The sequence below is a fragment of the Aquarana catesbeiana genome, linkage group LG04, assembly GCF_042186555.1.
Source record: "Aquarana catesbeiana isolate 2022-GZ linkage group LG04, ASM4218655v1, whole genome shotgun sequence".
NCBI lineage: Eukaryota > Metazoa > Chordata > Amphibia > Anura > Ranidae > Aquarana > Aquarana catesbeiana.
The window spans coordinates 381,392,690-381,410,439 of NC_133327.1; the positions used below are offsets into that span (position 1 = coordinate 381,392,690).

General features: G+C 46.1%; 1 protein-coding gene across 6 annotated transcripts in view; it reads right to left on the reverse strand.

Annotated features, from left to right (window-relative positions):
- The window catches only part of ZUP1 (zinc finger containing ubiquitin peptidase 1), a 96,719-nt gene that overhangs the window by 63,154 nt on the left and 15,815 nt on the right, over positions 1-17,750 (reverse strand). For all 6 annotated transcript variants that reach the window (XM_073627129.1, XM_073627130.1, XM_073627128.1 and 3 more), the window contains exon 5: positions 16,322-16,490. In XM_073627129.1, the coding sequence (XP_073483230.1) occupies positions 16,322-16,490 (169 nt within the window). The remainder of the gene's footprint in view (positions 1-16,321; positions 16,491-17,750) is intronic.

The window sequence follows — 17,750 nt, forward strand, 5'->3', positions numbered from 1 at the left end:
GTGTGGGGGGGGGGGGTTATGGCACTGAAGGGGGTCACAGTTCTGGGGAGAGGGTTTAGGTCACTGGAGGGGACACAATTGTGGGGGGGGGTTTGATGGTTGTGATGGGGACACAGGGGGATGTGATGGTCTAAGGGTGACACAAATGTGCAGGGAGACGCTGATGGGGACACAAATGTGCGGAGGGGCTCCGATGGGGACACCAGTTTGCAGGGATGCTCTGATGGGTGATGGAAACACAGATGTGTAGTGAGACTCCGATGGGGATACAGATTTAGAGCCCTAGAAGTTTAACCTTCTGCATTTAGCTGCAGGAGTAGGATACAGGTGCACCATCTAACCCCGCTTCCAGTAGCCTGGTACATTTTATTCTTTTCCCCTACTGCGGATTTATTTTTAAAATTATTTTACAATGCGGCCTTCAAAATAAAGTTTGGAGACCCCTGCGTTAGATCGAAGAATATTCATGTGTTAGAATGGCCCAGTGAAAGCCCAGATCTAAATCCAATTGAGAATCTGTGGCAAGGCTTGAAAATGATTGTTCACAGATGCTCTCCAATCAATCTGACAGAGCTTGGAGTTTTTTTTGCAAAGAAGAATGGGCAAATATGTCACTCTCTAGATGTACAAAGCTGGTAGAGACATACCCAAAAAGACTTACAGCTATAATTGCAGCAAAAGGTGGTTCTACAAAAAGTATCAACTTAGGGGGGCTGAATACAAATGCACACCACACTTTTCAGATATTTGGAAAAAAAATTTGAACCCCATTTATCATTTTCCTTTCACCTCACAATTATGCGCACTTTGTGTTGGTCTATCACATAAAATCCCAATAAAATACATTTACATTTTTGGTTGCAACATGACAAAATGTGGAAAATTTCAAGGGGTATGAATACTTTCAAGGCACTGTATAGAAAAGAATCACCCCCCTTTAAAATAATCAAATTTTGTTTTGCAGCCTGAAATGAAGACAGATACAGTTTATGTTTTATCCAGCTGTATTTTCTAGCGCAACTTATAACATCCAAGTGAAAGATATAACACCAACATGTCAGAAAAAAAAAAAAATAAATAATTCAAAAACAGAATCACTGAGTTGGAAAAAAGATCACCCCCTTATGTCAGTATCTTCTTGGACTACCTTTTGCTTTAATTACAGCCTTTAGTCTGTTGGGATTTGTCTCTACTAACTTTGCACATCTAGACTTTGCAATATTTTCCCACTCTTTGCATAACTGCTCAAGTTCAGTTAAATTTGATAGTGATCATTTGTGGACTGCAGTCTTCAAGTCATTCCACAGCTTTTCAATAGGGTTTAAGTCTGGGCTCTGACTAGGCCATGCAAGGACATTCACCTTTTTCTCCTTCAACCACTTTGTGGTCATGTTTCCTGTGTGCTTTGGGTCACAATTGTGGGGGGGGGTTTGATGGAAGGTAAACCTTCTTTCAATTGACAACTTTCTGGCAGAGGGCAGCAGATTTTCCTCAAGAACTGGATGGTATTTTCCCCCATTCATTTTTCTTCTATCCTGACAAGTGCTCCAGTTCCTGCTGCAGAGAAACACCCCCATAACAGGATATTACCACCTCCATGCTTTATTGTAGGAATGGTGTTATTTGGATGGTGAGCTGTAGTGGATTTCTACCAGACATACCATTAAAGCCCCATACACACGATCGTATTTTCCGACGAGAAATGTTGGCTGTCAGGCTGTTGGTGGAAAATCCGACCGTGTGTACGCTCCATCGTACAATTGTTGTCGGACTTTCCGCCAACAAACGTTGACTAGCATGTTTTCAAAATTTTCCGCCAACAAATGTGTGTTGTCGGATTTTCTGATCGTGTGTACACAAGTCCGTCAGACAAAAGTCCAAAGTACAAACACGCATGCTCGGAAGCAAAAGCGGTCGTTCTTGTAAACTAGTGTTTATAATGGAGAATTAATTTGTTGGCCAACAATCTGATTGTGTGTACGAGGCATTGGTGTTGAGGCCAAATAATTCAATCTGTACAAATCACTACACAATCTCCTCAGAGTTACCAAAAAAAAAATAGGATTTTTTAAAACAGCTTACCTGTAAAATCCTTTCCTTTCGAAGGACATCACGGGACACAGAGCCACAGTAATTACTGATGGGTTATATAGGTATCACTGGTGATTGGACACTGGCACACCCTATCAGGAAGTTCAACCCCCTATATAATCCCTCCCCCTTGCAGGGATACCTCAGTTTTGTAGCCAAGCAATATAGTGTATTAGAAGAGGGGCGGGACCTCTGTGTCCCGTGATGTCCTTCGAAAGAAAAGGATTTTACAGGTAAGCTGTTTTAAAAAATCCTATTTTCTTTCTCGAACATCACGGGACACAGAGCCACAGTAATTACTGATGGGATGTCCCAGAGCAATGCTACCTGAGGGGGGGGGGAACCACGACCAAGTAGGGTGCAATCAGACCTGAGGACCCTGTACCGCTGCCTGCAGCACACTACGCCCAAAGGCGATATCCTCATGCCTTCTCACATCCACCTGATAGAATCTGGTGAATGTATGAACTGAAGACCAGGTTGCGGCCTTGCAGATTTGAGCCATAGAGGCCCGGTGATGCACTGCCCAAGAAGCACCAATAGCCCTTGTGGAATGTGCCCTGATCTGAAACGGAGGAATCTTCTGTTTCAAACCGTAAGCTTGAATGATCAACTGTCGAATCCATTTAGAAATGGTAGCTTTTGACGCTGCCTGTCCTCTATTGGGACCCTCTGGCAGCACAAACAAAACATCCGTCTTGCGGATCTGAGTAGTTGCCCCTAGATAGGCCTTAACTGCTCTTACTACATCCAACGAATGTAGAGATCTCTCTTCCGGAGAACAGGGATCTGGAAAAAAGGAAGGTAGAACAATGTCTTGGTTTAAATGAAAATCAGAAACCACCTTCGGTAAAAAACTAGGATGAGGGCGTAGTACCACTCTATCCTTGTGTATAATCAAATAAGGCTCCTTACAGGAAAGAGCTGCTAATTCTCATACTCTTCTAGCAGAAGAGATGGCCACCAGAAAAATTAATTTCCTTGTCAACAAGACCAAAGGAATCTGACTTATTGGTTCAAAAGGCCGTTTCTGTAACACAGCCAGGACCAAATTCAAGTCCCAGGGGTTTAGGGGCGCTTTAACCGGAGGATTAAGACGCATCACCCCCTGCATAAAGTTTCGGACCAAAGAATGCGAAGCAAGTGGCCGCTGAAATAATACTGATAAAGCAGAGACCTGGCCCTTGATGGTACTCAAGGCCAGCTTCATCTCTGATCCCATCTGTAGAAAATCAAGGATTCTACCTATGACATATTTCCTGGGATGCCAACCTCTGGATTCACACCAGGTTATATAAGCCTTCCAGACTCTATGATAAATCATCCTGGAAGCTGGCTTCCTTGCATTAATCAAGGTAGATATGACAGGACCTGAGAGCCCACGACTCTTCAGAACGTGGGTCTCAATAGCCAAACCGTCAAATTTAGCGTTTGTAAGGCAGGATGGAATACTGGACCTTGAGATAACAGGTCTGGGCGTTCCGGTAGTGTCCACGGGGAACCTACTGTCATCCTTACTATTTCTGCATACCAAGTCCTTCTGGGCCAAGCAGGGGCCACCAGAAGTACCGACTTCCTTTCCTGCCTGATCCTGCGAAGGAGTCGTGGTAGCAGAATAGGCGGGAATGCGTAAATCAGTGAGAACCGATGCCACGGAATCACCAACACATCCGTCCCGCATGCAAGAGGATCTTTTGTCCTTGCCACAAATCTGTCTATCTTTTTGTTGAATCGGGATGCAAAGAGATCTACATCTGGAACCCCCCATCTTTGGCATATGGCCCAAAAGACGTCGGGATGCAGAGACCATTCCCCTGGAAGTAACTGCTGGCAACTTAGATAGTCCGCCTGCCAATTCTCTATTCCCGGGATGAAAACTGCCGATATGCATGGCACATGCATCTCTGCCCAGACTAAGATCTGGTTCACCTCTTTTTGAGCAGCTTGGCTCCGGGTGTCTCCCTGATGATTGACATAAGCCACTGCTGTGGCATTGTCGGACTGGATCCTGACCGGACAACCCTGTAGCCTGATAGTCCAGGCCTTTAGAGCTAGATGTATCGCCCGGATCTCCAGAATGATGATGAGTAAGGTCCTCTGTCTTGGACCATACCCCTTGGACCGCAGCCTGTTCCAGAACTGCTCCCCAACCTGACAGACTGGCATCTGTTGTTACCACCGTCCAGGTAACCGGTAGAAAGGATTTCCCCTTCTGCAGGTTTTCGGGTATGAGCCACCAATTGAGGCTCTGATGCACCGCATGCAACAGGTACATCGGAAAGTCTAATGCCTGAACCTTCTTGTTCCAGGTCGACAGAATACTGTGTTGCAGCATTCTTGAGTGAAACTGAGCATAGGGAACTGCTTCGAATGAAGACACCATCTTCCCTAGTAGCCTCATACAAAGGGGGACTGAGGGACCCTTCTTGGTCCTTACTGTCAGAATCAGCTCTCTCAAAGCAGTGATCTTTGCCTGGGGTAGAAATATTTTCTCCTGGCTTGTATCTATAAATCAGACCTAAATACTCCAGTCTTCTTACTGGTTTTAGGAAAGACTTTTCTAAGTTGAGGATCCAACCCAGGTGTTCTAGATACCTGACCGTGGTCCTCAAGTTTCCATTCAAAGAGGCTACCGACCGGTCTATCAAGAGCAGGTCGTCTAGGTATGCTATGACAGCTATACCCTGAGCCCTTAATCTGGCCAGAGGAGGAGCCAAGATCTTTGTGAACACTCGAGGTGCAGTGGCTATCCCGAAAGGCAGAGCCACAAACTGGAAATGGCGCTCTCCTACCTCGAAGCGCAGAAACTTCTGATGAGCAGGAAAAATGGGCACATGCAGATATGCATCTCTGATGTCTATTGATGCCAGAAATTCTCCTCCCTGCAGGGTGGGAACTACTGTTCGAATTGATTCCACGTGGAAGGATTGAATCCTTAGGAATCGGTTCAGATCCCTTAAGTCCAAAATGGGCCTGACATCCCCATTTGGCTTTTGGACCGTAAAAAGGTTGGAATAGAAGCCCAATCCCTGGTCCTTTGCGGGAACTATCATAATGACCTCCTGTGACAAAAGTCGCTCTAACGCTAGAAGGAGCGACTGCTTCTTCTCTGGGAACATTTGATCTGAGGAACCGAGGAGAAGGGAATTCCTGAAACTCCAGCTTGTACCCTAAGGTTACCGTGGAGACTACCCATCTGTCCTGGAAGTCCTCGTGCCAGAGCTCTGAGAACTGTCGCAGTCTTCCCCCCACTCGAGTGAGCGGGGGCGGCCCCTCATGCAGAGGTCTTAGTGTTTTGCCTAGTAGGCTTCTTTCCCCAGGACTTCTTTTGTCCCTGGGGTTGACTCTTGTCTCTGGACCCCGATGGAGGCGGCCGTCGAGACTGCCTGGAGGCTGAAGCCCCCGGCGCTGGGGAAAGAGTCCGTTTGAAAGAGGGACGCTTACTCTTTTTCTTGACAGGTAAGAGTGCTTTTCCCACAAGAGATTCTCTTGATATAGTTATCCAAGTCCTCTCCAAACAACCTTGCACCACGAAATGGAAACCCAGCCAGTAGCTTCTTACATGGTGCTTCGGCTGACCAATTTTTCAACCATAGGATTCTACGTATATGCACCAACCCCAGTGAAAGACGGGAGGTTTGCACGATAGAATCTCTAATGGCGTCAACCACAAAGCATAAGGCCGCTGGAAGGTTAGCAAACCCCTGGGCCTGCTGTTCAGGTAATACTTTGATGACCTGCTTAACATGGTCTTTTAAGTATTGACAGACTCCAATCGCTGCTACTGCAGGTTGGGCCACTGATCCTGCTAAGGAGAAAACATCCTTCAATAGGGATTCCATCCTCTTATCTACAGGATCCCTGAGCATCTGAGCATTGTCTACAGGACAAGTCAGGCTATTATTTACGGAGGAAATGGCGGCATCAATAGCCGGTATTCCCCACATTTTAATAAACTTTTCTTCCATCGGATAAAGTGTTGAAAACTTTCTCGGCGGAAAAAAACATTTGTCTGGGTGATCCCACTCAGAATAAATGAGCTTTTCAAGTAAAGTATGAACAGGAAAAGCATGTGCTGCTTGGAAAGGTTTCAGTGACCCCAAAGCAGAAGAGGATTCTTTAGCAGTTTCAGGTATGGGCAACTTAAATGTGGAGCGGACCAATCCAGTGAGGATCTGCACTAAGACTTTCTCCTCTTGAGAAGTCGCAGAGGGTCCCTCTCCACCCGATTCCCCCGAATAGGAATCATCCGTCCCATCCCGATCCTCTGAAAGGGATTCATCTCCTTTATCCCAGAGCTCCTCTGTCTGAGGGTCTTGGGGAACAGAGGAAAGCCTAGTGCGTTTTCTTCCACTGAGTGAAGACGTAATCACGGCCATTAATCTTTCCTCTAGACCATTAATGGTTGAGGAAAAAACCTCTTGTGTAATATATACAGGGGCTGAAGTGCCAGAGGCAGGTGTAGCCCCTGACCCCGATGGCTCTCCCCGGCTAGCCGTCCCTGGCCCATCTTTAGGGGGGGGAGGATGCTGCCGACAGGGGGCCCTCAGAACCTGAACGAGATCCCCTAGTGTCTCTGGTTCCTGGGGTGCTTGAACCTCTTCTACCCATAGTGCAAAGCAACAAGGTGTGAGGTATACAAATGAACACTGCCCACTGAGCGATGTAGTCTGGCTAAAAGCCTTGCTACCCAATGCTCAGTCTGGTGTTACTTCAGTAAATGCTGCCTAGGAGAATGCCTGTGTCCCACCTTACATGCGACTGTCAGCTCTGGGTCTCTCAGAAGGCTGAGTGCACCTGTACAGAGTGCCTTTAATAGCCTGCAGCTGGCCTGAGTGGGAGTCTAAGCACTCTGTGCTTACGTCCCGCCCCCTCCTCTACCGCCCCCCCCCCCCTCGAGTTTTAAAAAAAAACGAGCGCTTCCCGCACTGCCGACTCTCCTGTCATGCTTCTGAAGAAAGGCTGGAGGAGGGAGGCTGGTAACAAGATCTGCCTAAACGGCTATCTTCAGAGATGGTGGCCATTAGGCCGCAGAGCCCGGGTGGTATAACCACTTTCTAGACCCCTGTGGCCCCTCTCTAGCCTGGGGGGGGAACATTCAAACATGAGAAATCCCCCCTTCCACCTTACCTGTTTGCAGCCTGCTTGAGACGCTGGGACATAATCAGCGATTACAACACCTGAGACAGAGTCAGCATGTGCAGGTTTGTGCTCTTGGCAGCCCCCGGTGGTCACAATAGGCATAGCATGCATTTACCTTAAAGGAGAAAAGCCACTAGAACTCAAAAATTCTGTGGAATCTCCTCTTACCTTATCCAGCCGCAGGGTGCTGTTTACACAGACCCAATCTTCACCTCTCACGGTGGGCTCCGTTTGAAAAAACCGTCAGACTGGGGCCCCCATCAGTAGGGGGATCCAACAGTTCTGGGACCGTAAAGCACCTCGCCAGAAATTAGGAAGTTTAAAGCCATTTTCTGATCTGCGGGGTCCAGCTCTCTAAAAAGAGAAGCATTACGGGTAAAACCTCGTTTCTTCGGACACGAGGCCCGGGTACCATTCAATTCGGCCATGAAAAGACACTTTGAATGGATCCGGTTCGCCTGGCTTGCCCCAGTATAGGATCTTAGGATATTCCCTTTGGAGCTCAGCACAGGACATCTTTACACGTCCATCACCTAAGACACTGGCGTAAAAAACTGAGGTATCCCTGCAAGGGGGAGGGATTATATAGAGGGTTGAACTTCCTGATAGGGTGTGCCAGTGTCCAATCACCAGTGATACCTATATAACCCATCAGTAATTACTGTGGCTCTGTGTCCCGTGATGTTCGAGAAAGAAAAACTCTATGTAGTGTAGCGACTAGCTAAACAAACAAGCTAATATATATATCAAATCTGGAAGAACCTTGTACTACATATAGATTGTACAATTAACTTGAAATGCATATAGCCATCTAAAGAATGGGAAGCCTTTGATGATGCAGAAAATAAAATTGTAGGTAGGAAGCTGCTGATGTGCATTGAAGCAGAATTGGTTGAGGCACTTTACCCTACTCCAAGTTAAAGGAATTGTAAAGATAAAAATGCCTTCTGTGTGTAGAAGCCTCCCCAGCATCCCTCAACACTTACCCTGAGCCCCTTCTCTATCCAAGCGAGGTCTACGATTCTCTCGGCCGTCCAAGACTCTTCTCCCGATTGGCTGGGGCACAGCCACGGTGCCATTGGCTCCCACGGCTGTCAAAGTCAGTTAGCCAATCAGGGTAGAGAGGGGGCGGGGCTGAATGGCAGCTGCGTGTTTGAATGGACACACGGCTGCAGCTCGGCTCGAATGCCCCAAAGCAAGCTGCTGGTCTATGGGGGCACTCATCAGGAGGGAGGGTCCAAGAGCAGTGAAGAGGGACCCGAGAAGAGGATCCAGGCTGCTCTGTTCAAAACCAACTGCACAGAGGAGGCAAGTATAACACGTTTGTTTTGTTTTTTTAAGCAAGGCTTTACAATCACAAAATACTGCAAATCACATCTGAATAGAAGCAAATATTAAATTCTACATTTCAAATTCAAAGCGCAACTCCACAAAAAAAAAAAAAAAAAATTCCACCTGAGCGATGTATGTACATTGCAAGGAATTATAACAACCTTTGATGCAGATTCCTACCTTTTGTTATTCTGAAGGTCATATCCCTTGTGTGTCCCTTTGTGCTGAGTGGGTCTAATGGGAGTGGTTTCATAATTGCCTAAATTATCAGCGTATAACACGCACCTTAGTTTCAGTAAGAAAATACAATTTTAAATAAAGAATTTTGGATCAAGATAAGAGAGTCAATGCCCATCAATGCAGCCTTCTCCGTGCCCATCTGCAGCCTCACCATTCCCCATTTTTTAGCAGCCTGATCTGTGCCCATCTGCAGTCTCGCCATTGCCCATTAATGAAGCCTGATCAATGCCCATCTGCAGCCTTGCTCCTCACTGCAGCCTGATCAGTGCCCATCTGCAACCTTGCCCATCATTGCACATCTGCAGCCTGATCATTGCACATTTGCAGCCTTGCTCCTCACTGCAGCCTTGCCCATCATTGCACCACTGCAGCCTGATCATTGCACATCTGCAGCCCTGCTCCTCACTGCAGCCTGATCATTGCACATCTGCAGCCTTACTCCTCACTGCAGCCTGATCAGTGTCCAATGCTGGGACATCAATGCTAGGAGCCATCCAGTGGGAGGGACTGGGCGTGACTGTGAGCAGAGCACACAGATCTGGCTCTGTCTATTTAGGCGGTGCTCGTTCCCTCTGCGGCAGAGTATAACATGTGCAAACAATTTCCCCCCTATTTTAAAAGGGGGGAAAAGTGCATGTTATACACCAAAAAATATGGTATCTATCAGCTATGCACCTTGTGACAGACAGCCCCTGTCAGTGATCGATGAGGTGTATCTGCCACACAGGATTTTGAGGTTCTTAAGATAAATGAGTGACAGTGAAAGGTCTGTAGGCAGCAAGGGCTTGAGGACTGGCCACACCTTGCTCCCCACCTGGGGTATAATTTTGACTTACCTGAGTAGAATCAGTGGTGGAGCTGAGAGAGAAGGAATCAGGCTGTGAGGGAACATGCCTGCAGGACTGAAGCAGACTCAATAGGGTCTATTAGCCAGGAGGCTTACATTATGTTTGGTGGACTTGTTTTGAGACCGTTTTCTACCCCTGCGTGGGAATCCTTGTCTGTTGCTGCTTTGCTGACCAAATAAACATGGCCAGGAAGCCCCCAACCTTGCATATGGCTGGATTACTTCTGAGAGCTCTCTACTTGAAGCTAATTGCCCACAATTGGTGGAAACGGACGCAGGCAATCCCTCTACTGATCCACGCTGAAAGTAAAGTTTGCTGGCTACAATGTGTACAGGTTTAAAGACTGCATTGAATTAAGCTGTGTGAACATTGTGTCAGCGGTGTTAAAAAGGACAGCAGTGTGTGGGTCTAAACCACTTAAAAGCACTGTGTACTGCAGAGTAATTGTGAATCTGCAGCATGGAGGACTTGATAACGGCCTCGGTCCAAAGTAATGCCGCACAGCAAGAAAAATCGAATGTTGGCTGTTCAGCAGCAGCAAGCGGCTACACAGCAACAAGAAATCAGTAAAATGCTAGCTACTTAGCAGCACCAAACCAATAAAATGGTGGTTGCTTTGGCTCTGGCAGCTGAGAAAGACCGACAGGCCTTAGCAGAAGTACTCCAGCAGATCCCAGCCCAGGTTGCAAATGTCTCCACAGGGTCCCCTGGTGACACCCTGCCAGGCACCAAAAGTCACTTTCTACAAAAGATGACATTCCAGGATGATGTGGAAGCCTTCCTAGGTACAATTGAGAGAACTGCTGAGTGGCAGGCCTGGCCTAAAGACCGCTGGGCTGCGCTTGACTTGTCTGCTGAGGATGCCCGACATTATGACAAACTAAAAGCTGAGATCTTGCGGTAGCTGGGCATCAAAACGGCAGTGAGAGCGCAGCGAGTACACAGCTGGAGTTTCAAGGCAGATGGATCCCCCTGCTCCCACATGTATGACCTAATCAACCTGGTCAAATGGTGGCTGCAGTCTGAGATACTCACAGGGCCCCAAATAGTGGAAAGAGTTGCAATGGACCGGTTCCTGAGAGCTCTACCTCCTGAGTTGCAGAGGTGGGTGAGTTCAATCTGATCCAAATTGAAAGGATGTTCTGGTTGAGCTGGTGGAGCGCTACTTTGCAGCGAAAGGACCTGGTTGCTGGGTCTGCAGGTGCAAGATCCCGAGCGGTCAAAAGACCTCCCTCCCATGGCCATCCGGTCAACCCCAGTAACACAGTTGGTAAATCCGAAAAGAGGAGGTCCCGAAACACAGGCGAGAATGGTCGGAGCATCACCCCCTGTTGAAAGACCCCGTCTGGGAAGCCCCAGAGGAACCCGTGGGCATCCCCAGTTTTGGTGGTGCAGTGAGTGGGGTCACATCGCTGCTAACTGTCCCTTGAACTCAGAGCCTATGGAATGTGATGTAGTTTGACGCATGTCCCCATTTGCTTGCCCGGGCCTAGTTGCTGATCTGGACATGCCGAGCTCTGTTGTAAAGATAAAGGGGAAAAGTGTGCATGCCCTCCTGGACTCTGGAAGTTTGGTCACCCTGGTCTATACCTGGCTGGTGGACCGTGAACTGCTGACCCAGCATCAGGTAGGAGTGGTATGTGTGCATGGCGACTAAAATACCCCACAGCACTGGTGACCTTTGAAACCAGCTCAGGTTCCATTTGCCATAAAGTGGCCGTGTCCCCTATCCTGTTGCACAGTGTAATATTGGGGAGAGACTTTCCACTGTCCAGGAACTTTGCAGTAGGAAGGAGAAGAGTCTTGACCCTGGACTTCCTAGTGGGACTGCAAGGGGGAACCCCAACCCCTTTGAACCAAAGGTTGATGAAAATGCTGTAGGGGTGACCCCTTATGAAAATGTGTCTTTTCCCCTAGCAGTCTGTGTGGGTGAACCGGAGGTGACCCCTGAGTCTCTAGAGTTGCCCGGTGTGCCGGAGCTAGGAGGTTTCTCTGGACAACTTCGGGACCACCCAGTTACAAGATCCTACTCTTATACAAGCCTGGAAAAATGTTAAGGTAAACAATGGGACCCGGGGCTGGAGAATGTGTTTCCTCATATGGCGGTTAACCAGGACATGCTGTATCAGGTTGACAAAATTTGAGGTGAGGTTGTGGAACAACTCGTGGTACCTGGCCCCTATAGGAGGACAGTGCTGAACCTGGCCCATTAACATCCCCTGGGTGGTCATCTGGCCTATGAAAAAGACCAAAGAACGTGTTGTCCAGCATTTCTTTTGACCTGGGATACATGCCCACGTAAAATATTGTGAGTCATGCCCCGAGAGTCAAAAGGCAGCCCCTATGCCCCATTACCATAGCCCACTGGTGCCTTTGCCTTTGTTTGTTGGACTTTTGCTTTGAGACTATGTTTTCTACCCCTGCATGGGAATAATTGTCTGTTGCTGCTTTGCTGATCAAGCCCTTAAAGGAACACTAAAGATAACATTTTTTTTTTTTTTTTTTTAAATAACAAACATGTTATACTTACCTCCACTGTGCAGCTCGTTTTGCACAGAGTGGCCCCGAACCTGGTCTTCTGGGGTCCCTCGGTGACTGTTTCAGCTCCTCCCCGCAAGAACTAATCACCTTCATGCGAGCTCGCATGATGGCGAGTTCTTGCGGGCGCGCTCCCGTGATACAGCCGGCGGCCATAGCCGCTCACTGTATCACTCGGCCCCGCCCCCGGCGCGCCGCGTCATTGGATGTGATTGACAGCAGCGCGAGCCAATGGCTACGCTGCTTTCAATCCATCCGCTCTAGCCAATCAGCGGCCAGGCTGATCAACAAAGCGGATGTCAAGGGGTGAGTGCGGGACTTTCGAGGGGTCAGGTAAGTAAAACGGGGGGGCTGGGGGCATTATTGTCAGATGTTTTTTTACCTTAACGCATAGAATGCATTAAGGTGAAAAAAAACTTTTACCTTTACAACCCCTTTAACCTTGCATATGGCTGGATTACCGCTCTGAGAACTGTCTACTTGAAGCTAATCGCCCACAACCTGCACAACACTAATGAGGAAATCTGCTGGGCCTGCATCCCTTTAGATGTGTTCCTACAGGGAGAATCTCAACAAAAATAAAATTTTTGTTGCAGGGGATGTCTGAATTCTGACTGAGAAAATTGGCGAGTCAATCGCACAAGCAGGAAATTATGTTTCTGGGGGGTTTCAGTACACCGTGGGGATTATTTACCAAACTGGTGAGTGCAGAATTTGGTGCAGCGCTGTATATAAACCAATTAGCTTCCAGGTTTTATTGCCAAAGCTTAATTGAACAAGCTGAAGTTAAAAGCTATTTGGCTACCATGCACAGCTGCCCCAGATTTTGCACTCTCCAGTTTTAGTAAATCAACCCCACTGTGTACAGAAAGCCTCCAGGCAGCCATATTGCATTGCATTTACAGAAAATGACAGCGGCTGCAGATTGAAAAGCAAAAGGTCATTTTTAAGAACATTCAAATTACAATATGACCTGTGTCGCAATTGTATATGCTATATTTTTTCTTTATTTGCCAATTTGTTTTCCCGCGAAAGTGGAGTTACCCTTTAAATGTACTTTAGACAGGGTTCGGTCCTCAGACTGCCGAGTTATAAAAATTTTCCAGGAGATCCCCAAGACTGCTTAATAGTGTGTAGAAATAAAATATATTCCCTGTTCTATTCTCCATAAGTTCTTTCAGAATTGACAGACAAGCAGGAAAGTAACTGAAAAGCCAATAATGCATGAATAATTCATCTGATCTTCAAAAAGGGAAACTATAATGGTTTGGGGACAATTTTGTTTCAGCTTTTTTTTTTCTATTTATTCATTTTTTAACTATTGTTGTATGTCCGTGGTTTCGTTTTTTTTTACACATATACTTTTGGAACTTTAGTCGCAAAATTAAGTTCCGCTAGATCATTTCAGGCTGGCCCCTTTTGCAGGTATAGCTATGTAAAACCTTAAAAATAAGTGGCTATACTGTTTAAAATCCAGTAATACATGGTCTCATCCCGCTCTGCACATGCTCAGTTGTTCTCTATTTTTTTTTTTTTTTTTTTTTTTTTTTTTTTTTTTAGGCACTGACGAATTTGTAGAGACCAATCTGCTGACAGCATTAAAACAGAATGAAACCCTCTTATCCTTTACAGCCAAGGAAGCTGCTTCTGTTTGTTCTGCAACTGCCACGGTGCTGCACATGTGGTCATTTAGGACTCGGCTATTTGATGGTTTGACAGATTGGTTGAGGACTCAAGCAAATGTGACAGTTATGCCCTGTACACACAATCGGACATTCCGACAACAAAATCCATGGATTTTTTCCAGACGGATGTTGGCTCAAACTTGTTTTGTATATACAAGATCGCACAAAGTTGTCGGAAAATCCGATCGTTCTGAACGCGGTTACGTAAAACACGTACGTCGGGACTATAAATGGGGCAGTAGCCAATAGCTTTCGTCTCTTAATTTATTCTGAGCATGCGTGGCACTTTGTGCGTCGGAATTGTCCACACATGGTCAGAATTTACGCAAACGGATTTTGTCGGAAAATTTTATAGCCTGCTCTCAAACTTTGTGTGTCAGAAATTACGATGGAAAAAGTCAGATGGAGCCCACACACGGTCGGAATTTCCGACAACAAGCTCCGAACGCACATATTCTGTCGGAAAGTCCGACCAGGGCATTAGAAATCCCGGCATTCCAGGAATGTAACCGTTTTTTGAAACTGTTAAATCGATGGGTTTAGTTCCGCTTTATGATTTACTGCTGTTCAGGGGCTTTAGGCTTCAGCAAAATGGCAGCCTCCAGCAAGAAGAAAACAGGAACAATGCTAGAGGCAATTTACAGCACATACTCATTTTGGAAGCAAAATTATTAATGTGAAATGTATGTTCCTTCCTAAAGAACATTATTTTTTTATCAAGTTGTTATGGATAAAGTTCCACTTTAAAATGTGAAGCATACCAATCACACAAACAGCAAGTTGGTGTAAGTCAACTGAAGCAGCTCTTAGGTCCAGATATTAGAAGGAAAGCACCAATATAGTTTTATTTAGAGCATTACCATTGATTTCATTATTGGATAAGATTTGTTGCCAACCCCAAGAATACACAGGAAGGACCATATATATTTAAAACATTAGCTAACATGAAAGAAACTTAGGACTGAGCCTTACGATAAGGAATGAGTCAACCACTTCTGTGCATACATTTTAGTTTCAGCTATGGAAGTCAATAAGCAACAGACAATTTGTTAATGTAAATATGTAAAAAGAGAGCCTAAAGCTCAACCTGTTGGCTCAAATGAGGAATGTAAAATATGAAAAAATGTCATGATCATAGGATATCAATTTTTTTTTTAATGCAGACCATAAAAAAGAGGAAATACATATCCACAAAAGATTCTGTTACCATCGCCACATAAAGGGAAATCAGCAACACTGCTATGCTCTAAAATGCAGCCTCTAATGCCCTGTACACACGGTCGGACATTCCGACAACAAAATCCATGGATTTTTTCCGACGGATGTTGGCTCAAACTTGTTTTGCATACACACGGTCACACAAAGTTGTCAGAAAATCCGATCGTTCTGAATGCGGTGGCGTAAAACACATACGTCAGGACAATAAATGGGGCAGTAGCCAATAGCTTTTTTCTCTTAATTTATTCTGAGCATGAGCATGGCACTTTGTGCGTCGGAATTGTCCACACACGGTCGGAATTTACGCGAACGGATTTTGTTGTCGGAAAATGTTATAGTCTGCTCTCAAACTTTGTGTGTTGGAAATTCCGATGGAAAAAGTCAGATGGAGCCCACACACGGCATAACTGTATGCAGCCACAGCTGTGTCTTGGCCTAGGCTGGCACTTTGAGGGGGGGGGGCAAAAAAGCCACCCCCCCCCCGGCCAAAAACCTCCCCTGCCCGACCCGTCCTCCTGAGTCCCAGGGGCCTCCTCCCGCTCACGCCATTGGCGGCCACATCCACCCCCCCCCACAGCCACTGAGGTGCCTGACCAGTGGCGGCCTTGTGTGCTGCGCCGTGGTGTGGGAGACGGGACTTGTTTTCACACATCGGGAAATCCCGCCCACTGCTTCACCATACTGGAAAACTTGTACTGGGAGGAGAGAGAAGGAGGCACAGGTTTGAGATGAGGGAGGTTTTTTTCTGAAAGTGAGGATTTATGCTGGGAGGGGGAGATGGGAGAGGATTTGTGCTGAGAGGGAGAATTTATGCTGGCAAGGGGAGATGGGAGAGGATTTGTGCTGAGAGAGGGATTTATGCTGGGAGGGAGAGATGAGGGAGGATTTGTGCTAAGAGGGGGGATTTGTGCTGAGAAGGGGGATTTGTACTGGAAGGGGTTATATGAGGGTGAGAATTTGTGCTGAAAGGGGGTATTTTTGCTGCCAGGGGGGAGATGGAAGGGGCGGGGGTCTGGAAGTGGTGTGGTTTACAAATAGGGTGGGTCTTAAATAGGAAGGGGTGTGGCCTTGACAGGAAGGGTGGGTCGTATTTAAATTAGGGGTGCATGAATTTAGTCAGGCCTAGGGCAGCACAAAACCTAAATACACCACTGTATGCAGCTAAGTGAAGTTATGTAGGAACTTTTCCCTAGAATAAAAAAAGATAATGAAAGTAAAAGCTCTAACCTGATGTTCTTGTTTTTCCATCGTCTAAACCAGTAGCTATAGATTCCATTATCTGAGCTTTCTGTAGGTGAAATTCCATAGGCTGTAAGCGTCCCCTTGCAACAGCCCTTTCTAGATTCTGCACAGATTGTTGTCGATAGCCACCAGAGTTGTCTAGCCCAAACTGGCTCTGAATAAACATAAGGCAATGCATTAAAGATACTAAAATTATCTGAAAAAAGGTAAACCTCTACAAAAAAAAAAAAAAAAAAAAGAAAAAAAGATTTGATTTCATCCCTATATTGCAGTTTTTTTCAAGACTGTAACAGAATTTTCTTTTTATTTGCTCTTTGGAGTTAAAGCACACAAACTACACCAGCTTTTTAAGGGAAACTACAGTGTATTTTCAGCTGGTGGAAGTTATTAATGGTAAAGTTGACCTTCAGAAAAGTTAAATATACAGTTAAAATAAAAAAGGGTATCTTATCTGCAGAAGATTTGTAATACGGTCAAGTATGGGGCTTAATCCCATTTAGGCAGTTTTCCCCCCATACATCCTAGGCTTGGGGGCTTCACAATGACACAAGCATTGATTTCACAACTAAACACTATTTGCAGACATCTCATTGCTCCAGCCCCAGCTCTGCTGCCACCTTAAAACACATTTTAGTTTTGGTCATCACCTAAAATGTGTAATTCTTTTTCTTTTTTTTACAATTACTTGTATGTGTTTACTACAATCCAATATAATCAGTGCACTGTGTGGCAGACAAGACTACCATCTTTGGAACAGGTGTTCAGAGCACCATATATATTCAATTTAAAAAACAAAAATGATTGAAAGTCTAATTACAGTAGGTTGCATGCTCCATAAGGTCCATCTATTTGCTTTTTTTTGTTCAGGTCCATGCCTAGCTTCTAGTGACCAGCCTGTCTTAGGCCCCTTTCACACTGGGGCAGGGTCGGCGGTAAAGCGCCGCTATTTTTAGTCGTATTTGCGGAGGTATTCGGCCGCTAGCAGGGGTTAAAAGGAGAGAGAGGGTAAAAAACCACCCGCAAAGTGCTAGTGCAGCAGCGCTTTGCTGGCGGTATAGCCGCGCTGCCCCATTGATTTCAATGGGCAGGAGCGGTATACACATCGCTCCTAAGATGCTGCTAGCAGGACTTTTTTTACTATCCTGCCAGCGCACCGCTCGTGTGAAAGCCCTCGGGCTTTCACACTGAAGAGACAGCGGCGGTTCTTTCAGGGCACTTTGCAGGCCCTATTTTTAGCGCTGTAGCACCTGCAAAGCGCCCCACTGTGAAAGGGGTCTTAGAGCACTGCTTTTTAATTCTTTGGTGCTTTTTCGATGAAGTTTCAACAAGTGCATTTTCTATTAGGTTGGATAGTAATACCTTAAAATGCACTGCAAGAAATTAAACACAGAGGGGGAATATTTACTAAAACTGG